This window comes from Tympanuchus pallidicinctus, unplaced genomic scaffold, assembly GCF_026119805.1.
Source record: "Tympanuchus pallidicinctus isolate F22 unplaced genomic scaffold, pur_lepc_1.0 scaffold3, whole genome shotgun sequence".
NCBI classification, from domain to species: domain Eukaryota; kingdom Metazoa; phylum Chordata; class Aves; order Galliformes; family Phasianidae; genus Tympanuchus; species Tympanuchus pallidicinctus.
The window spans coordinates 103,861,898-103,884,213 of record NW_026294747.1 but is presented as its reverse complement, the minus strand read 5'-3'; the positions used below and the strand labels follow the sequence as shown (position 1 = coordinate 103,884,213).

The 22,316-nt window shown below is 41.0% G+C and overlaps 1 protein-coding gene across 4 annotated transcripts; it reads left to right on the top strand.

Moving 5' to 3' along the window:
* The first annotated feature begins 4,013 nt into the window (after positions 1-4,013).
* Positions 4,014-21,548, top strand: STARD3NL (STARD3 N-terminal like). Of its 4 annotated transcripts, none has more exons than XM_052695800.1 (9): positions 4,014-4,101; positions 11,583-11,879; positions 14,692-14,769; positions 16,708-16,785; positions 18,032-18,085; positions 18,202-18,319; positions 18,900-18,998; positions 20,230-20,299; positions 21,056-21,548. In XM_052695800.1, the coding sequence occupies exons 2-8, from the start codon at positions 11,655-11,657 to the stop codon at positions 20,280-20,282; spliced, it is 705 nt and encodes a 234-aa protein (XP_052551760.1). In that variant the 5' UTR covers positions 4,014-4,101; positions 11,583-11,654; the 3' UTR covers positions 20,283-20,299; positions 21,056-21,548. The 4 variants fall into 4 exon arrangements, with proteins under 4 accessions (XP_052551760.1, XP_052551761.1, XP_052551762.1 ...); XM_052695801.1 differs by having other exon boundaries at positions 4,041-4,101; positions 11,586-11,879; XM_052695799.1 differs by lacking the exon at positions 4,014-4,101 and adding an exon at positions 4,291-4,496.
* The last annotated feature ends 768 nt before the right edge of the window (positions 21,549-22,316 follow it).

Sequence of the window (22,316 nt, the reverse complement as noted above, 5' to 3'; positions counted from 1 at the left end):
ATTACCAAGGATTTTCAGCAAAGCTCAGTAAACACTTCCCCCCAAAAAAGCTTTCTTAGATTTACTTGAATTATTTGAGAAGTCTTTAAGCAGAAGAAACTGAAACAGCTCTTCACTCATTAGGATCCCCTCCAAAGAGCAGGAAAAGCAGAACAAATACTGTTTTCTCCCCAGCAAAATTGTGTAAGGAAGCATTTTGACAACACCAGCAGAAGAGAGGCAATAGGCCACCTGGAAGGAGTCAGAGATCTCCTTTTACCCATTAAAGAGATTGCTGGTTGGTTCTGTGCACGCATGTGTACATGGGGCCTGAGTCTCAGCTGATCATGGTTATCCCTTTTCTTTCTTTTATACCCATTTTTTCCATTAAAAAAATTGGTCAGGTGCATGCAGGAGTATTTCCTCGTGACATTAGTGGTTACACACAGCCTGCAACAGGCCTTAGCGTGCTGAAAGCTGGGCTTTGCTTATTCACCCTGGCTATACTTTCAAGATGTCTTTCTTGTAGCTTGATGACCAGACACAAGGCATAATTAACAGCGCCTTTTCATGTGTTTTTATAAATTATGCTGTTAATCTGTTCAGCCAAATGTCAATCACAACTTGTTTAAATATGCATTCATTTCAGTGTGCAGTGGCAGAGGGCTGCTGCTTTTGCTTTTACAACATAAGAAACAAATTGCATCAAAACACTTTGGACACAAGTAATTCTAACACAGGCTGCTACTGAGATTCAGAAGCCATTCTCTTTAAGTTTACATGAAAAATAATGACAATTCTTAAGTATAAATACTTGCCTGGGCACCCTTCTGGAACTACATCTCCTTAGGAGGGCAGTGGAGGCACGGCGCTGAGGGGCAGTAATGGGCCCCAAAGGAACCAGACTCCCTCAAGGGTAGAAAGGCCTTGCAGAGAGATCTTGGCAAACGTGAAGGCTGGGCAATCACCAGCTGCATGAAGTTGTACAAGTAACTGGAAAAAGCAAAGGAGAGGAAAGAGTTGCTGTCAGTTCAGGACTGAAAGACAGCGAGATACCGCATGTAAGACCTGTAATCGCTGAGGACAAACATGACCATTAAAAAAAGTCTATTGGCCAGATCAATCCTCCAGCTTAGGCTGACTAAAACAAGATGTGTTGCAAATGTATTGAAATAAACAGGCATCATATCCTGATTTATTTATCTTTTCATTCTGTGGGTTCTGGATATAACCCAAATCTATTCTATCCATATTTCTGCTACTTAGCAGTGCTTCTTTTAAAATACCCAGAAATAGCCAGAGAAAGCAATGAAGATTAGAACATTTATTGTCATCCTCCTCTACCACCAAGGCTTATTTTCTTGGAACCTCCATCCCTCCCACCAGAATACTGTGAGAGTTGGTTTCTGTGTTGAGCAACCTTCCTATGAGCAGCAAATGCTTCCTCCTCTGTCAGAAATTCAGGAACTCATGGACGTCTTTTGCAGTCACAGTGTATTCTGGTGAATCTGTGCAGATTAAGTTGGTGAATGAAGTTTTTCACATTTTCAGTCCAAAACTCTTTTCCAGGTCCTTTCCTTCCCAGTACTTGGGGCTTAAACATTTCTTCATCTTTTTAAACAACAAAGTTTCCAACGTAACCCCACTAAAGCATCTTAAATTGATCATTTTCAACCAGTTGCCAGACTTTCTATGGACAGGTGGGGGCTGAGGAGATGCTGGCTTTGCTCTCCTCAGAAGAAATGTGAGGTAAGCATTTGGCTTCCTCTTCATCAGAAAAGGTTTGTGAATTTTCTTCTTCCTTTATCCATGCTGCAGCAGCATCCCAAATTGTTCCTTTATCCTATCCCAAAGGATCAGGAGAAAGGGAGCCTGAGGACTCAATCACCTTCTCTGGCTGAGAAACAGAAGACGTTTTTGATTCAGGTAGCTCAATTTTTATTTTATTTTTTGGTCTCGGTTTGATGGAAATCTTCACATAGAGGCATTTCTGTGATGAGTCAGTCTTTGCCCTGCCAGTTGGCAAGCAAAACTCAACAGAACTGTTGGGAGGTTCCTCTGGGAAATGCTCAAACGTCACAGTGACATTGCTGTGTGACACCCATGGCCTGGCAGACCGGAGCAGCCAGATCAAGTGTCACCGACCAGCACTTGTTGCTGGTCCTGCACAGAGCCACAAGTATTTGAATTTGAGTCCAGAAGCAAAGAAAACTGTATTTAAAAGAGATCACTCCTCCTGTGGGCCTTGCCTCCCCTTCCCTGTGTGGTTCCTGAATAGCTCCCTTCTCACCTCCTTGGTATCCCTATGGTTCTCTAGGTGGGGCAGGCTGGACGATCTTAGTCATATATCCTGATTTTTGGGTGGTCCTGTATAGAGATGGACTTGGTGATCCTCTTGGATCCTTTCCAACTTGACATATTCTATGGCTCTGTGTTTCCATGAAAGGGCAGAAACTGACTGCATGTTTACAGACTTTGATTAAAAATGATTAGTAACAAAAAGATCTTCCAAGATTTTTCTCACAGTTGAGTTGATTCCTCCCCCTTTTCATCAACCACCAACAGCAGTGAACAGGACATTTTGTTGCAAGTTCCAGCTCTTTTGGACAAAAGTGAAGAGATTCACCTTAGCTATCATCCTCTGTAAAGTTGTTTATAACAAATGCTTAGGGTTCTTGTTTTCGGTTCTGCTCCAGCTCCAGGCTGGCCTGGACTTCTGGTTGCTGCAGCAGTGCATGGAACTCCCTGAAGATGCATGGTACTATGTGGAGCCAGCCTGGGTGAGCAGGGTGAGTACCACGCTGAATGTCTGTCTTTCCTTCTCTTGAGAGATATAGATAGCTGTATATACATATACTTCAGAACAGATTTTCTGCTCTGTATGTAACTGCAGACAAACCCTACGACATATATGTGCATTTGAGAAGCTTTGGGTCTCCATAAGGACAGAGAACATGTTTCCCCAAAGGGAAGAATACATTTATTAAATGCCCGGATGATTGAGTTTCTGGCATATCCTCCCAATGATTCCAATCACGTCTGGATTTTCTTGTCCTAATCTGTGTAAATGTAAAAACTCTGCTGTAACATGATGCAGAAGCTTAAGTAGAATTCAGGCCAGTAACAGATAATCTGCTTTGCCTCTTGTTTTGATTGGTTCATTAACATTTAGACGTATTCCTCTTTAAATAAGGCTATCGTTGAAATGCACATGCTGAAGCAAGTTAATAGGCTGTTTTTTCTTGAAATACATTACATCTTCTAATAGCAATGCAGGTGAACTTGTGTTGCACCACAGTTTTTGACACCTTCCTGTGCCATTTTATGTTGAGACCTGGTTGCCTAAGGACTTCAGAAATACATGGCTCTTCATGCAATGAGGAATTAGCACAAAACTTCTACCATAAACGTAGTGCTTGTAATGTGGAACCAAGAGGATTAGCTATTACAGGATGGCCATTAGCCACTGTCACCAGGTGGGCATGGAATCCTGATGAGATCTGCTTTGGTTTTGTCTTGAGGTGTTATTTCCAATAGAACCGGACAACAACCTTCACTATGGAGTAAAAGCTCAGGTGGAGGAGTGGAAAGACAAAATAAAATTGATATCGATGAGGAAAAATCCTTCTAGGAGTCAGGAGGCAAAAAAGCAATGCTGCAAGTAAACAAGATCGAGGAATTCGTGCCCACAAAAGAAGTGGAGTTACGACGATCCAATTTCTCTACCTCAAGGGTACACAACAAGGAATCAGTATAAAGCAAACTGGCACCATTCGTCACACATGCGACGAAGAACTGGTAATGGAGCACAGGTAATTTTGAACTCCTAAAGGATGATCTGCAGCACTGTACCTTCAAAAATAGAATAACGAGCTGTAAGATGGAGCTGAAGGCAGCACCGCAACCCGAGCCCGGAGCCAACGACACAGAAGGCACCCAAGTCAGGCCTCCGGCGCCTCCCGCGCCTCCCGCCTCCATCTTGCGCTCAGGAAGGCGGCCGGCGGGGCGGAGCCACGGGGGTCAGTCACGCCCTGCTGCTGCCGCCTCCGCCCCCCGGTCCCCGGGGCCTGCGGCGCTGCTTGGCCGCGGCCGGATCTCCTCCGGTCGGAGCGACTCGCCCGGGTAGGATGTGCCGCCGTCCGGCAGCGAGGGGCCAAACTCCCAGAGTTTGGAGTGGGGGGAGCCGTCGGCCAGGCGGGAAGCCGCCGCTGGGCGGGGGCGGCCCGCGCCTACGTGAGGGAGGGAGAGAAGGAGGGTGGGCAGCGCTCGCCGCCGCCCTTGGGGCCTTCCCTGCCCGAGGGAACGGGGCCGTGCGGTGATGGGGCTGTGCTGCGCGGGGAGCCGGCAGCTGTCAGCTGTGTGCTGTGCCTTCGGCGCCTCGGCTTCTGCGGTGGGGTGGAGGGCTGCGTTGTGCCTTAGTCGCTAATGGAAGTCCTGGTGTGTCGGAGTTAGCCAATCCAGCGTTGTCAGAACACGTCTAGTTGCGGAGGATTCGAATCCTTTTTAGCAGATTTTGGGTGAGTTGTAAGTAGGCCTGGTGCAGCTTCATTATGGAGGTGTTCTGTAGGGTGAGGCGTTATTTCTAGTAGGCAGAATTAAAGGATTTCTTTCAGAGGGTGAAGTGAGCGAGCAAAACGTGACCAGTGCTTTTGCAGAAGAGGTTGGCGAGGTGGTGATGGTAAATGGCTCTTGTGGCAGCAGCAGGCTGGGATTTCACATCGTCAGCCAGCAGCTTCCAACAAGAGCTGAGTCACTTTAAAGAGTCGTAGGTGCATTGCTTCTTGAATATACTCTGATTTTACTGTCAGCTAAAAAAACTGTTTTTATTTTGAAACTCTTGGCAATCGTATTGAAAGACAGCTTCTTAGTACTGCTTTTCTGTTTTGCTGTGTTAAATTCAGCTGGAATAATAACAGAAATAAAGGCTTAAAAATGTAATCTCAGTAAGTAACTGGTATGTGTAGCTCTTAGTCGTCATGTTTGACACTTAAGGTCAGCTGCTCAGTCACCAACTGGAGCCCTCAGACAGCATCTCTGCACATATCAGGAGTTAACGTCTACCTGGCAGAGACAGAACTAGGTGAATTATGTGGAAAGATTCCATGCTGAAGATTCAGATACACATCTTTGCTAGTGTTTGCTGCTTGAACCAGATAATTATTTCTTAACAGTGTCACTGAAGCATTTTAGGGATTGAAATTGAAGTGACGGAATGAATATGCTTCAAAGCGTAAAGAAGTATCACAAGAGCTATCGAACAGGAGTTGCAAATGAAAAATCTTAGAAAAGTTTCCCTTGTATTTCAATATTGATATCAGATTTTTCAAATATACAAGCGTGTATTTGAGCGTATTGTATTTTAAAATGGATAACAGTTTTTAAAAATACTAATTCTCAGAAGCTCTGAAGAGGGGTTAAGTTTTCAAGGAGGAAGCTTTCGCACCACTTTGTTCAGTAATTACTGTGGAGGTGATGGAATCCTGAGCGTTTCTCAGTAGCGTGTAAAATGCCTGATGTATTTCGGGAAGAGTCCCAGAGTTCTGTGCTAGTGCAGGAGGAGCTCATCTTGTGCCTGTAGTACATGGGTAGCAGCCCAGGGGCGTGAGTTTGTTGTTCAGTTAGAGAAAACAAACAAACATTCACAAGTGTCCTGTGCAATAACCCAGTATTGAGCTTGATATTTCAGTGAGCATCAGATGTTTGGTCTCTGGAAAGGGCTGTGTTTTTTATTTTGAGGAATGCTGACTTGATAAAGCACACACTTTATTGATACCTAGAAGAAGACTTCTCAGTGAGAACTGATGCTGGGTGGGCTACAGAGTCACCTTCAGAGAGAAGGAAAAGGTTGAGAAGAGCTAAGACCAGATTTGGAGGTTAACTGTCTTTTCTCTGTCCATGTACTGTTTTCCTTTTAGGCCAGTTTTCCTCTGTACCTCCCTCTACTTTCTGAAGAAATCAGTGCTGTGTGTGAGTTTTCTACTGCGGACAGCTATTGTAGGTTACAGGCATGTATATGTGCAGATAAAACATACAGAAGCACTGTATACGTTCATTAATGTAGCAGTGGGGAGCTGACAGGTCTTAACCTCAACATCATGACATAGCTCAGATCATTGGCAAAATGAGTCCATATAATCCAAATGAAAAAAGAAAAGATGACATCTTCTAAAAAATCAAAGCCAACACTTAGCTTTGCTAATTATTTAATTGAGTCAGTGAATGTTATCAGCTGGGATGTACTGGTTTCAAATTAAATACTTACTTGTACATCTGAAGTGCTTGCTCTTTATGTGTTCTAAGTACTTAATCATAGAATTGTTAAGGGTGGAAAGGATCTCTACAATGATCTAGCCCAGCCATTCTCCTACCACCCATTAAACCGTGTCCCAAAGTACCACATCTACGTGTCTCTTGAACACCTCCAGGTGTCGTGAATGCTAGCAATGATGAAATGCATGTGGCAGGTTAAATATCCTGAGTGGAAACGAGATCTGAGTCTTGAATTGGGATCGTGTTATAAAGCATCCTTCTTATTTGTCATTTTGTAGTATTTTTCTCTGAACAGAATAGAGTTGTGTGTTCGAGAGCACGCTTTGGTTAAACAAAAGCTGAACTCCAGACGGGTACATTTCCAAGTGTCTCATGAATGCCTCATGGGGTGTATTTTCAAAGTCATTTTGGTTTAAATCTGAGGAGCTGTTCTTTCACAAGCCAGTTCCCAAGTCTAGTTTGAGTGTGCCTGTGTGGGGGTACAAAGCCACTCACACACATCATACATTTGGGATGTGCTGTTAGGGAGCACGCAGGTGGAAGTGGCAATGGGGCTAAAAGCAAGGCACTGCCAATACCAAATTTACCTGCTCTTTGCTCCGCCATTTTCTCAGCTCTTGTAGAGCAAGAAGTGAAATGATAGGGAGGGATGGCAGCATTTTGCTGGGCAGGGAGAAATCAGTCCAAGGTTGGAGCACTTTTCTTTGACTTTCTGAATGTGTTAAACTCACTCCTGGGACAGGGGAAGATGTCTTTGTTCCCTCAGATGTCCTACTGACCCAAAAATTAGACTGATTTTTTTTTTTTCTTCCCATTTCTCCTTGTAGCTTGTTAACTCTGTCCTGCACTCTTCAGCAGCTTTGTCCAGTGCTCTGAGAAACACCTTGTTCAGTGTGCATGTGGGATGTGTGCAGCTGCCCTATTGCTTTCGTTGGATCACCATCAGAGAATAAGAAAACTGGAGAAACATCTTTCAACCAAAACAACTAACGTTTGAGTTTTCTTTAATCAGAAGTTAGTTTTCAAGTACAGTTCTTAAGTAAATAGCATTAGAATTAAACTGCAGAATCATCTCGTAGAAAACAAAAATTGAACCCCATATGAAAGAAAATAGGAAGTTGGTAAAACAAAATATGAATCTGCTAGCTAAACAACACTTTGTGTTTCAGTTTCCTTTCTGAACAGGATGCCTGTAGTCACTTTTCTTGCTTAGTGTTTAGTCTGGCATCCAGCTGTCTGCTTGGTAACACGTCTTTCAAAATCCTCCTTGTAAGTTATTTTCAAGGTTCAACAGTGTGAAATCAGATGTGTGTTGTAAGTGCAAGAATCATTTGTATGCTGTGCAAGCTGTACTCAAGTATATTGTATCCATTCTGTACGTTGAATAAGAAAAGATCTTTTGACTTGGGTAGGTAAGAGCTTGTACTTCACAAGCAGAGCTACTCTAGATCTGAATGCTGAGACAAAGGTAGCAGAATTTTCCTGTGTGCTGAAATGCTTTGTCCCTCCCCTCCAACTGAGGACTTATTTGTAGCTCATAATTCCTGCTCTGTTGCTTCCTTGAGCATCCAGGCTATTGCCAAAAAGCTACACACAGTATCTTGTACTTAGGGTTAGGAATTTTGTGGGCATCCACCAGCTGAATTTTTCAGTTTTACACTGGTTAAAGTGTGTAATGCCTGTGGAATGCAACAATATGTAAACACTTTTTTTTTCCTTCAGAAACTGGTTAGGATCTCAGTATAGAGCGTGGATTGTGAGATGAAGTATATCCATAACTGTATGTAGATGTAGGAGTAGGACAACATGGAAGTAGCTGTTGTGGAGCTGGTTTGCCTTATCCTGCAGTGCTTTATAGTTTGCAGGAATTTCATGAGCATCAAACTGGAGAGCAGAGGAGCTGCAGCAGATGAATGGTTTGCTGTGCAGCCGTGAACTTGGTCTTGCTGATCCTCAGACACAATCCACTTAATATTGATTTGAACCAGTTGCTTTTAATTTTGTCAGTGATGATTTTCTCTTTGGGCCTTCGGATAATCTAACTTCTCCTGAATGCTGACTATAATATCACATGTCAATGGAAAGGATGCATCTTAGGTCTCCTTTCCGAATGTCGGCCACTGTTTCTTTGGTTTTGTTTGTTTGTCTTCAGCATCCACATGGTTATTTTTTGCTTCTCTTTTATTGAGTGGACTTCTGATATTTTTAGGCTATTGTTTCTAGTGTTTTCTTATCCTAAAATTGCCTTCTCGTGATGCTTTCACTTTCACTTTCACTTATGATCTGTTGGATCTTGGTAGCCTTTCAAGTAAGCTTTTTATTTTTTTTCCTCCCCAAATCATTTCTGGTATCTCAGTTAAGTTCTGTTACCTGTTTCAGTTTTTAACTTGCAAACAAAAAGATTTGTGCTGGTGCTCATGTGTGATAAATGAATTTATAGCAAGCATATAAATAAATTAAGGCAAGTACAGTAGAATGGAAGAATTAGAATAATAGAATGGTAGAAAAGCACCATCCCAATCATGCATCTCAAAGATGGATGTCAAACTGATGCCTGTGCAATGTGTGCCATTTGCAGTAATGGCAGTGACTTTAAATACAACCTGAAATTCATGGGATAGTTCTCAATGTGCTCATAGCTCTTCATCAAGCTTGAGTCAAAAGAGGAGAAAGTATGTCACAAACTTCCTAATGTGAATTCTTATCTCAAGGCAAAATATTTCCCTCTTAAACGCTTTGACCTTCTGGTAAGCTCACAGTGAGATAGAGCCGTGAGCCTGCTGTTAGGGAGGAAATCCATGGCAGAGCTTTCTTCAGAGCTTTACTTGTGACTCAGGATCCTTGGGCAGTAGGCACAGTTTCCTGGAGGATGTTATGAGCTGACCTTCTTTCCTCTCAGCTTTCCTGTGTTCTGTGCTGAAATGGTTCCTTGCATAGCAAATGGCTAAATGGCTTCACTGTTGTAGGCAGCTGCTGTAGATAACACGTGGCTATTACCAAACTAGCTGATAAATGTGACTTGCAGAGGGATCAATGCCTGGTATTTGGAACAGAGGTATAGAAGGGCTTGCAAAGTAGTTATTTACTGAAGGTGTTCATCAGTTTCCTCACTATGAGAGTGGTGAGCTGCTGGAACAGCTGCCCAGAGAGGCTGTGGATGCCCCATCCCTGGAGGTGTTCAAGGCCAGGTTGGATGGGGCCCTGGGCAGCCTGGGCTGGTATTAAATGGGGAGGTTGGTGGCCCTGCATGTGGCAGGGGGTTGGAGATTCATGATCCTTGAGGTCCCTTCCAACCCTGGCCATTCTGTGATACGCTACAGCAGTGTGAAATAATCCCATGTTCATGTTCTTAATGTATGACTTCCAGGTGTTTTCAGTACTTCCCTTGTATAAGTATGTTTTAAAGAAGAAAAAGGCAGAAATGTGGTGTGAGTTTAACTTCCAAGTTTCTCCACTTGCTCAGCAGTGTTCATAATTTCTAATCAGTGTATGCCTTGAATGAGAGAGAGCAAGAGGTTACAGAGCTCAGGCTGATGCTTCCTGAGAAAAGGCACTACAGCAGTCCTGGCACCAAAAGCTGGGCTAACAGGGGAGGGAGCTGGGCTGCAGTGAAGATGCTTGTGCTAAACTTACTTGGAAGCATCTTGAAACAAGAGAGAATGCAGTACGATTTCTGCCTTTACTCTTTTTCCACCTAATGGAACTGGAAACTCCATCTCCTATTCCCACTTTGTGGTTTCTCAGGCCGAGGGTGCTTTGCTCACATCTCTTTAAAAGATTATGGCCAGCAAAAGACCTGCCAGCTTTTCTGTTCCTATGATGTGTGACTGAGAGCCAGAAGAACTCTGCCTGGATTTCAAAAGCCATTCCCAGGCTGGAGCAAGATGGCAGCCTGTGCATGTGCTTGGTCCTGTGCTTGGTTCAGCTTGTAGCCGTGTGCCTGAGTGACCTGGTGATCGGTGCTGGCTTGCTTTGCCTCGGCCATCTCCTTCCCACAGTCAGAAGCAGGGCTCCTCTGTCAGGGAGCAGGCCAGCTGCTGTTCTCTTGCAGCAGCCCAAGAAAAGCTGCCTGAAGAATGTGTGTGTGACTTGACCTAAATGCGGGCCAACACTGGCTTGTCTGCCTTCCCTCAGCTGCGATGTGTGTGCACTGACTGTTCCCTTCCCCACCTTTCTTTTTCCCACGTGCCCCTATATCCTCCTGTTCATCCAGAGCTGTGTTACAGATGCCTGTTTGTTTTTCCTTCTGTGCTCTCTCTGCCTGTTTTCTTACATAGTGGAAGCTGGAATGCTGTTGCTGCTTCGGATGGAAGAGTGGGAAGGGTTTGTTTCCATTTTGTGGTGTACTGAAAGTCAGCCCACACAGGAAGACAAAGCTTTGTTCTTGAATTTCAAGAAGTTGCTCCCGCAGTGTTACAGAAACTCCACTGACGTGATTTGTATTGCAGCACTTCTAGCTTATTCTTCTGAGTATTTTGCATAAAATTAACATTTCTTGAAACTTTTGTGACCTTAACTCCTTCTAGGAGCTTTTTCTGGAAGAAGTTTCTCCTGTAGTACAGCCATCAGTTTGAGTTTTGTAAGAAGTGAACATGATAATCTCATCTAAAAAGTGGTGAGGTCAGTAGAGACATCCTTACCTTTTGCCACTAAGCTGCATAGTTGTCTTTCTGTCTGGCAACGTAAGATGTGATAGCAGCTGAGGATATCTGTAGGCTCACTAGTGGCTTATTTGCTTTATAGAATGTGTACTGTAGCCCTCTTGATTTTAATGGACTTCTAATCTTTTGGTAGTGCCAGCTCTGGATGTGCTGGTAACACATCCTGTGAGGAGACTTTACAAGGAGAGTGGTTAGGCCCTGGAACGGGCTGCCCAGGGAGGTTGTGGATGCCCCGTCCTTGGACGTGTTCAAGGCCAGGTTGGACGGGGTCCTGGGCAACCTGATCTGAATGTGTATGTTTGGTGGCCCTGCTGGGCAGGGGGGTTGGAACTACATGATCCTTGAGGTCCCTTCCAACCCAGGTGATTCTGTGATTCTGTGATTCTGAGACGTGCGGGCACTCAGGCTGCCCAGCCTGAAGAAGACTTTGCAGTTCCCTGAGAGGGGGAGGCAGAGAGATGCTGGCTCTGCTCCTGTGCACCAGTGGCAGGGCAGGAACAGCACAGAGCTGCACCAGGTGTGGGTCAGATTGGGAACTGGAAAACATTCCTTTGCCATGAGGGTGATCATGTGCTGAATCTTTATCTAGAGAGAAACCTGACATAGTGAGGTGAAATTGCATAGTGGAATTTGGGGGCTTTGCTGACTAACGTAGATTTCTTTTTTATTTAGAAGTTGTTCCTATATGGATCAGCATTCTAGTGATGGTGAAACTGGAAAAAGACTACTCTGAGCAAACCCAGGATGAATCGGGTGCCAAATGATGCAGAAAATGCTCACAGTAGCAGTGTGGAATCCTGCCCGTCCTTGCGAGATGTCCACTCCATCAACCCAACACACCTGATGGCAAGGATTGAGTCCTACGATGTCAGAGAGAAGAAGGGAATATCGGACGTCAGAAGGACTTTCTGTTTATTTGTTACATTTGATCTCTTATTTATAACTTTGCTGTGGATAATAGAATTAAATGTGAGTTATCTTTTCGGTACGCTTGGTCTTTATTCAGGTATTTATTCACTTCAGGAGTGGTTAATACATTTTCTATCCCAATTGTATGCTACTTGTCTCTGTTGAAACTAGTTTCATTCTTTTAAGCTTTTATGAACTTTTTATCTGCTTAGCTGCATTTACTTAGTCAGTGGATATGTGGTTTATATTCAGGTAATTAAACCTTTTGATGTTCCTGTAGCCTATGAATTGTGCTGAAAAACATTGAAAGTCCAGTGAACTTTTCAGGGAGCAAGTAAAGAAGTATCACTGTGGGTAGTTGTGACAGTTTGGCAACTGTTAATTTTATTAGGATTCAAGTGTTTTTTATCTTGCTTAGTAGCTCAGAGTCAGTGACTGAAGGGTTTTGTCCCTGGAAAATGCTTACAACGGCCAAAATCTTTATTTTACAGCAATCTATCTGAGACAAATGTAGTAATACACATTGTTTATGGTAGGACACAATCAAACAATGTAAGCTTCCACAGTGGCTGCCTTTTAGCTCCAGCATTTGTAATTTGGAAACCAAGGTGGTTCTTGTGAAATTCCCAGAAGTAAATAAGACAGAAGTTTTGTTATTGTTTGATAGTAGCATCCACTTTTTTGAACTGGATTTGAAGCTTGTAATCTGAAGTACGTATTTAGGAAAAGGCACAAATGAAAAATGGGAAGTACCCCTTTTTTTTGGTAACAAAGACCTTGAGTAAACATTTTTTGGTCATCATCCATTACGAGATAAATGATGTTGATTATTGATTGGACGTGATGAAATTTCGTGAGCTGACTGTTTGAACAGCTTGCTATAATGAAAAGTGTATTTCCTGATTTAATTTGAGAAAGCAAGCTTTGCCCGATTGATAATGTTGTGACTGTAACTTTTTTATCTTGCTATGTGGAAAGGCGATTCTATCCAGTGTGCAAAGTTAGCCTGGCTCAAAAGAACCCACATGTTGCATCCTGATGCTTTCTTTTTGCTTGTTGTAAGCTAGTTTCTTTAAAGCTTGTTTGACTAGGAGGAGTAGAATATGCTTTTGTTAATTCTTGTTGAGTATTCAAAGTACAGTTTTTCATATTATTGCCCTCAGAATATTTAAGAATGTAGGAAATGCTACGAACTCATGGTGGTCTTTTGGAATGCTGTAGCATTGCACATCTCTAGATGCCAGCAGTTAGCAGTTGTCTTTGATCTCAAAGGTCCCTTCCAATACAAACCATTCTGTGGTTCCCTACTGGAACTTCAGAATTACTGCCAGAATCAGTGTAAATATGACTTTCCTATTGTCACTCAGCATAACTTATTTTTAAACACTTCAGAGAGTAGCTTCATTGGTAGTTTGAGCAAGCTCTGAATCAATTCTGTCGTGGTTCTCTGTTCATCCTTGTGTTCACATGGTGCTCCTGCATGCGGAACAGGCTGCTGAACTGTCCCAGAACTCAGCAGCTGATGCTGATGTGTTGTGTTTGTATTCTTTAGTTTCTCTATCCTGTAGGAGAGGGCTGAGATGTCACGAAGAGAGGAGAGGAAAGACCAGCCAACTTTTATTTAAATTGACCTTAAGTGCAGTACAGCAGTGTTCTGTATATTAATTTCTGTGCATCTTCCCTTCCATTTCCTCCTAAATATCTTCCAAAGGTTTATGAGCAACATACATACAATTTCTCTCTCACTAGAACCTTCCTTATTTATGCTGTCAATAAATGGTCGTGTAGATCGGCAAGCAATGGACAGCTGTATTTAGGCAGTTGACAGCCTTTTACAGAGGGGGAGGAAGAAGAGAAGAAAGAATAAACAAACTTGGGGTTGGTGTGAAGAGCAGCAGGAAGAAATTAGAGGAAAAAAAAAGTTTTAAAATATTCAGTAGTGTAGTTGAGGAAAGAATATGAAAGTATCTACACTGTACTGCTTTGGGATGGTGAACATGAGTTGTGGGATGCTGTGGTGCTTTGAATGCATGATGGTAATCAAACTCAGAGCTTTCTGCTGTTGTTTTCCAGTGCTTTACATAACTGTTACACAGTGCTCACTTATCTACTTTAGTATTAAAATCAAATAGCCTTTGGAATAGAATTTGGACGTAAAGGTTCTTCACTCCTTGCTAAGACAAGTAGCCCATTTTGAACAGAAAGATCATGAGCACTTCCATCTGAAAGATAGCTGGCTAGGGATGATGCAGTTTTGAATCTCCTCAAACAACTGAAGGAATGAAACCTGTCTTAGGCCATTCTACAAATAACTAATGGTCACAGCTTCTGTGCTTTTGATTTCTTGGTTTTGCTCATTTTTCTGGAAACAAGTAGCACATATATTGCTAAGGAAAATATGTACAGAGTACAAGTATATGAATTATATGAATTTGATTGAATTCAAGTGCTGAAGAATCAGAAGGGATTTTTAGTATCACCTGTCTGCTATCATGTGGCTGATGAGAGCTAATTTCTGGGTGGCTTTCTGATCAGCTGTTTATATTCTTCTGAAACACAAAATGCTTAATGAATTTGTGTAGAGAACTTGCACTTAATTTCTTCTACCTTCAGCAACTTGTTTGCTTTTATTTTAGGACAGTGTGAAATGTTGCTTATATAGCACAGGTTCATAACAGTGATAAATTGTGTAGCACCCTCATCTGTTTTTCTTGGATATAATTTTGAAATTGATTTCTTAGCATGTATCTCCTCTGATTGGTTTAATGATCCTTGGGTATGTTTATCAGGAATTGCTAAGTTAATGTTTTGCATCTGTGTTTTTGGCTGAAGTAATTTCTGTTCTAAAGCTATGCGTGTTGTTTCTCTGTAGGTAAAGGGAGGCATTGAGACTACCTTAAAGAAAGAAGTTCTACATTATGACTATTCTTCTTCATATTTTGATATATTTGTAAGTATTCTTAAAAAAAAAAAAGGGGGTATTTGGAGGGGGAAGCAAAAGTACAGTTTTTCAGTTTCCTCTTCCCTCAAATGTTTCCTGGTTCGAGTCCTGTGATAGGGCTGGTCTCTTCTTGCTAATTTAAACCAGAAGAGTTTGTGCCAAATATCACTTGTCTAGGTGTTGCCCAGTCCTTAAGCAGCAGGTTCTCAAGTTTTTCAATTGAAATGCTTTGGCAGACTTAAATTGCATCTTCTGTTTTTAGAGAAGGAAGAGGTGGAAAAAGTCAGGAATGAGACTGATCTAACACAGAGACTTTATTAAGAGGTGAAGGCCGGTGCTTCTCTTCTGTAACATCGTTTTCTTTAAACTGACATTTTTGCCCTTCCACAGAAGTAAATCTTTTGCAGTGAGAGAAACTTGTTAACAGGTTGGCCTGTGTGGGTCAGGTTTGTTCAGATTTCTGTATTTTAACTCAAACAGGGTTTTTTAACATTGTACTATAAGCAGATAACATTAAGTGTGTTTCTCCTGTCCTGTATATTGGCATCTGAAGTGCACAGGAGCTCTTCTGCCTCAGGAAACTTTTCTGTCTTTTCAGAGAAGCTGTAGCAATGCAGAAATTTGTTCTGGTTTCTGCACTGGGCCATTTGCCGAGTCAGATGGAGTGAGATACTGGATACAAAGATGTCAGAAGATAGCAAACTATATTTCTCCTTTTCTCTCATCGTTATTTTGCTGGCGGGTTTCTGTGATGTACCTCATTTCAGAAAGAAGGGGGGAAAAATAGTTCTATGTAAATGTCAATTCTCTGGAAATTGCCCTGTAGTTGAACCAAGGATTAAATACTTCTAATGACAGATCTGTATTCCTTGGGAAGGGACTAGATCATCACAGAATCACAGAATGGCCAGGGTTGGAAGGGACCTCAAGGATCATGAATCTCCAACCCCCTGCCACATGCAGGGCCACCAACCTCCCCATTTAATACCAGCCCAGGCTGCCCAGGGCCCCATCCAGCCTGGCCTTGAACACCTCCAGGACGGGGCATCCAAAGCCTCTCTGAGCAGCTGTTCCAGCACCACCTCACTGCTCTCTCTGTAAAGAACTTAATTGAATTCTGCAAAATGAGTTGTGGGCTTATACAGAATTTCTTCTGTTTCTGCTGTACATTCTGAAACATATTTGCAATATGCAATATTGAAACGTATCTGTCTCAGATCCGTTTTCATTTTTGAGTGTGTTTTTTTTTTCTTCACATCTTTAAAGTTCCCAAGGCATCTTTTAAAGCAAATTAGAAGAATCTAGTATCAGAGAATATGCAGGCAAACTGAGAATTCTGTTCCCTGATTCAGTAATCTCATCTGTCTGCTATTGATTTCATTTTCTAGCCTAGAAATCCCATAACTCATCAATCTTTCCTGCAGAATATTTGGAGTAGCTTGGTTCTGCAGGCATCTTCATAAAGAATAATTGATTGCTGAAGCAAATTCGGTCAATATCATACCATTGCATTTTTGAAGTCTTTTCAGTTTTTAATGATACTGTTGCACAGTAGTAGCACGCTAGTAGGATGAGCAAGGTAGATAGTGATGCTCAAGATATTTGCTGGATTAACTACATCTAGATTTAACTGCTTCGATTCCAGTTGGGTAAAATGATCATAAACATATTCTGCGTAGCTTATATTTCCAATTTGTATTTGTGCAGTTGCTCACACTTTTAATTTGAGTCTTGTAGCCATGTGAACTATACAATCATCTCTGTGCTTTAAAAATGGAAAATGATATTGTTTGAAGAAGCAAACCCACCTTCAGATTTGTTTCTTAATGGCAGAGCTGATTGTCCTGTTTTGTTTTGTTAGCAGTTCGTATTTTTAGCGAGCTGAGAATCTTGTGGTTCTTCTTTGTTCTGAATTAACCAACAAATATTTTTTTCCTTTCTCTGTAGCTACTGGCAGTCTTTCGATTTAAGGTGTTAATACTTGCATATGCAATGTGCAGACTGCGCCATTGGTGGGCAATAGCTGTGAGTAGCAGCCAAGCATAATGGAGTTTCAACTAGAATGGATCCAACAGGCAAATTTTTAGATGCCTCTTAATGTCTGTATGTTAAGAATCATCTTGATGGTATATATGGAAATTCATTCAAGTCAAATGCTTAGGAAGATTTAAAGTCCAAAGACAAGAATTTAATAGCATAGTGTATGTGATCCTTGTTAGGTATCATGTTAACAGAAGTTGGAAACTAACTTTGAATCTGATATGAATGGGTAGTTGTAACCACTTGTACCATCTGACTTACTAATTAATGCTTGAAATATATTTGCACTGGGAATATTGAATGTTATTTCAAAAATTATTGGCATTTGTTGTGCCAAGAATCAGCTACGTGTTAATTCACACGTTTTTAGTTGCTAGAATGTTATGTACCAGCCATGAGCATCAGCACTTGTACTGCTCCTTGCTCCAACACAGAGTAATGGTTATGTGTCCCTTCTTAGAAAGGAGGTTCTTGACAACTGTAGTCAATTATATATATATAAAATCGTGGTGGTAAGCAATAGATCTGTAGAGCTTCACTGAATGTTTTGAAGAAGCTGTTGGTCTTAAAATCCTACTTGTGCTTACCAGATGGTAGTTTGGTCCTGCTGTTATTTAAGGAGTTGCTGGACCTAAACACATAGAGTTAGAAGCCAGTTGAAGTGAGTAACACTTGTGCACTGTTCTTCTGTTTTGGTTTCAGGTTTTTTTGGGTTTGTTTTTTTTAGGTACTTTTTTGTCACCTCCTATTTTTAAACCATGCCAAGGAGTGTCAAGTGATTTAATTTTCGTAACATGAAGATGGGAATTAAACTATTAATTCAAGTTTCCTCGTGCAAAGATATTTTGTTATTTGAAATGAAAACTTTGATTTGGATGGTAGTGAAAAGCTTTTTGAGCAATTGTTTGCTTTTTCCCAATTAGTTGGATTTACTGTCTGATTCTTTTTTTTTTTAATCTAAATGAGTTAGTGAGAATACTGCATCTTTTTTGTGGAGTAAGATCACAGTTTATACAGTGTTATCATCTAAACTGCCTATCAGCTGTATGAAAATGAATGTTTGGAGCTGTTTGTATTAAAAAGGCTAAGATGACAAGGTTATTTTAATAACACTTGATAAGATTTATTAATCTATGATGCTTCTGTTGATAAATATTTCAAATTGAAGCTGTCAGATAATGGCAGAAATGAGAAAGTAAATACAATTAACTGTTCTTATTCTTTCTTTCAGTTCACAACAGCAGTGACCAGTGCCTTTTTACTAGCAAAAGTAATTATTTCACAGGTATATATATTCTAGTCACGTTTGCTTTACTTTGTTGGGATTGGTTGCTTGCTTGCTTTTAAAGCAGGATTCTTCAGGTAAATTTCTATAACGTTGTAAATATTTTTTTCTTCTAGCTGTTCTCACAGGGTGCTTTTGGCTACGTGCTGCCCATCATATCATTTATACTTGCATGGATTGAAACCTGGTTCTTGGACTTCAAAGTGTTACCACAAGAAGCTGAAGAAGAAAACAGTAAGTTTCTATTGTGTCTCCCTCAGTCACTGAAGTTGGCAGTGTTTGCTCCCATGTTGTCAGAAGCATGCATCTTTCAGCTTCTAAAAAACATTGAGTTGTTTAAAAAATTTAATGTGTGGCATAATTTTTCTAGAAGGGAACATATGCCTTCAATGAAGTGGGATTTTTATTTAGGCACACAAAGTTAAAAGTTGCAAGGGCCAGACCAGTATTTGTCAGGCACTGAAGAGGAGCTTTGATTAATTTGATCGTGCTGGCAGTTCACTGAGCATTAAAAATACATGTGTCAGTGTTTTAGTTAGATGGTGGATGCTGCTAAGTTCACATATGGCATCCTAACGTGCCTTCTCATGGAGTGGAAGGAAGGATTCCTTAACTTGTGTACAGTATTCTCTTTTGCTGGATTTTGCTGCCCTAGCTGCCTGTAATTACAGAAACTGCACATTAAATCAGCAGTTTTGTAATGTTAATACAGTACCTCAGTCTTGAAGGTGCTTGATCTTGGTATTTAAGACCAAGATTTAATCTTAAGCTGTGAGATGATGTCTGAATTTATTCTTTTTTTTTTTCCTGTTAGGATTTTTGATAGCACAGGATGCTTCCGAACGAGCAGCTCTCCTTCACCCAGGAGTCCTGTCTGATGGCCAGTTCTATTCTCCTCCTGAATCTGTAGCAGGTAATTATGGTAGCATTTGTGAAGATTTTTCTTAAAGGCATTAAACTTCTGCATATTTCTTCCTCTTCGTAGTGTATGGGAGTGGAGGATGAATAGAGACTGTATTTCATAATCCTGAAATAAAAGATTATTTTATTCAGCAATTCATTTTGTTCAAGACCTACCAGATGAATTGCAATACAGATTGTTGGTGAGTCTTCTGACTTGTCCCAGAGGCGTTAGAAAAAAGATAGTCTCAAAGAAAATGGGGCAGCAACTGAATGGAGGTGGCTGCTGTTTTTCTGCCCTCTCTCCCTGCTAGCACTAGTATTTATTCAGCATTACATTATTTAATCCAGCCTGAACTTGAAGCTTTGCAGTATTTTAGGGCAGGCAGTGAACTTGAAACTGCTCAAAAGACCAACTGAAGTTTCAGTTGGAGGCTCCTTTCTCATAATAAAAAGCTTCCTGTGTGAAGTGCTGAGTGTGTTGAACTGAGAGCAAGCATTAATTATACCTTGAGTCTGTGTACTGAGCACTTTGTTCCAGTTGAGCTGTGAGGTGAGTAAGCCAGCAATAAATGGGAATACTGCAATACCGAGGAATGGGTTTGCAGACGTTTCGAGGAAATCATTACTTTCTACTGTGAACCCAAGATCCCATGTCAGTCTTCTTACCCTAAAATAGAAATCTATTTTGTAAAGCTCTGCTTTACTGTGCAATATATTTAAAACAATAACGTCCACATATAGCTGCAGATGCTTTTGCCCATCTTGTGCTGTAGAAAAATTAATGTTGGTGACTCTTCTCATTTAGTGCCTGCCTTTGTGGTTGCTGAGTGTCTTAGTGTAAATGGTGACTTAGAGCTCCATCTAGGGATGACAAAGCATTAAAACAATTCTGAGTGTAATGCTGTGCTATACCAGCATACTGTCAAGAAAATTTCTGTGATTGTGTGCAAATTTGCAGTCTTATCCACGTGGAAAGTTAGAATTTGATGTGGTAGCATGACCTCTGGGAGTAATGGGGCTTAAAAATAATGACTAATGATTAACACTGAAAAAGAATTTTAGTTAAAGATGTGAAGTCTATCTTGAGGTTTATGGGTAGAAGTAGTCTATGGGTAGAAGCAGTAGGAATATAGTATAAAAGGAAGTAAAAGTGGAGCCAACATTTATTCCTTGGCAAGATGAGTTATCACCGGTACTTATTTTCTCAACTGAATTGATGACATTCCTCTCTTCTTGTTCAGGATCTGATGAAGACTCTGAAGAAAAACAAGACAGTGAAAAACCAGTTGTATAGCAAATATAGAAAAGCAGGTAAGTTCCTCTGCATATCAACAGAATAATCTTAAATACTTATTTCTTCTTAGCTCCTTCTCAAATTATTTGAATGGTTGGACTGATTCTTAGGAGTTCATCTTGCAGTCTTGACAAAGCTCAAGCAAGGAATCCTCTCATATTCTTGAGAGTTGTTAGGCCCCTCTGCCCTTGAGTTCTGGTTAACCCAAGCGCAGGAGTCTGAGGCACCTCTTCCAGTGCTCAGTGTAAAAGGCTGCAAACTTGGGATGAAGCTCCTCTACCATTTCTTCTCTGGCTTCTTGGAAGAGAAGTGATGGACCAAAAGTGGAAAAGGAGGAGGGAAATGTCTCTGGAGATGGGGATGCAGAAGTACTAGGAAGAGATTTTCTTCCAGTTTGAGTCTAGGACATGACTCTGAAAGATTGTATGGACAAAACTGCTTCAGCATTTCCCAATTACAGTCTGTTTAGTATAAGTGGGTTGCATTATGCAAGCTGTGTTTTAAGATTTTTCGAGGTGTACTTTGGTTCAATAGATCCATATTTTATAAATTACTTACTTTCAGAGTTATCTCACCTCATGCTTTCAATTTACCACAAATGGCAAAGCTTGAGCTAGAGAAGGTATTAAATGTTCCGGAGCAGTTGAAGCTTCTGACTTGAGAGTGTCTATTGCCTGTCTGAAATAGTGGGTGACTTTTTCTTCTGAGCCTTCCTGTTTTCTGTATCTATTGTTTTGATTCATTTTCATCTTAACTTGTGTAATCTGTTACAGAAGGAAAATCTCTGAGGGAAGTTGGTGGGGATTTGGAAACTCTGGCAACAGTCTGTGATTGAGTTGCTGGTGGAGCTGCTGACTGGAGAATTTATTCCTTAGAAAGCAAAGGGAATGGTTCCCATGTACTGTAATACCTCACAAAGATGTACCTTGTGACATATGTACATTAGATTGCCTCCTGGGTGGCATGAAAATATTTGTCCATGATGTATTATTCAGTGATTCCTGAAGTTGATCTTCTAATGACTAGGTAATTACTGGAAAGTGTTGTCTTTGTGTACCTAATCAAGAGACTGGTAATATAATGAAGTAAAACTTCTCTGTGGTGGAAGTCTATTTAATGGTTGGGACTCACTAGGTAAAATTATTTTGTTTTTGCAGTTTTGTCATTAGTTATATGTTTACTTTTTTTTTTTTTTTTTTTTAACTCCGTGCATTTTCTTTTTTTAATGGATATGTTCACTTTCTAAAATAAAAATGTTAAAATGTGGTTAATGCACTGTGATACTTCGTTGCTTTATCAGATGAAAAATCAGCGTGTAGCACTCCTTTGTTTCTAGTAGGGTTATGAGGATTCTGGTTTACATTGATTTTGTGCAGAATGTCTTAGTCTGGTTAAGTACCTGGAGAGATGCAGTGTCAGTGCCAGCAGAACACCATTGATTTCACTGTTGTGTGATATCAGGAGGATGCAAAAAGGCTTTTGAAGTAATTTCGTTCCCATTTCTGTGCTGGTGTTGGATTTTATTCAGGTTCAAGGAGCAAAGTAGAGAAAGTGAGCATTTACAAACTGTGGTATTGCTGTAGTAAAGAGCAGCTTTAATCAGTTGTTGGATATATAAGATGTGGTTTATGTTTATTTTTCACCTATAGAGCTTAAGTATTAACCAATGCTTCATCAAAAAAAGCTTAGGTAACACTTAATTCCTACCTAAAGGAGAATGTAAGTGCAATCAGTTTCCTTACAAAGCTGTTAGTTTTCAATGCTAGCAACCTGCACAGCACATGGTAAGTACCCCCGTATTCTTCACGTGTTTACTCCACTGCTGTGCAGTGTTTCTGTTCTGTGATACAGAAGCATAGGGTAGAACACAGAATGTTGCCTAACTGTTAAGTTTTTCCTTGCACCAGTATTGTTTCAATTTACAGATCTTTTTCCACTAAAAGGCCAATGCTAAAGGAACCCACAAAACTTTAAAATGTGTGGTTTTTTGAGATTGAAGGACGGGGATCCAGGAAGCTGAAAATGGGCTTGTGA

Excerpts from the sequence above, each read along its gene's own strand:
- STARD3NL (XM_052695800.1), top strand. The coding sequence starts at position 11,655 with ATGAATCGGGTGCCAAATGATGCAGAAAATGCTCACAGTAGCAGTGTG. Across the intron at positions 11,880-14,691 it reads TGTGGATAATAGAATTAAAT|GTAAAGGGAGGCATTGAGAC; the intron begins GTGAGTTATCTT and ends GTTTCTCTGTAG. Across the intron at positions 18,086-18,201 it reads CAAAAGTAATTATTTCACAG|CTGTTCTCACAGGGTGCTTT; the intron begins GTATATATATTC and ends TTTTTCTTCTAG.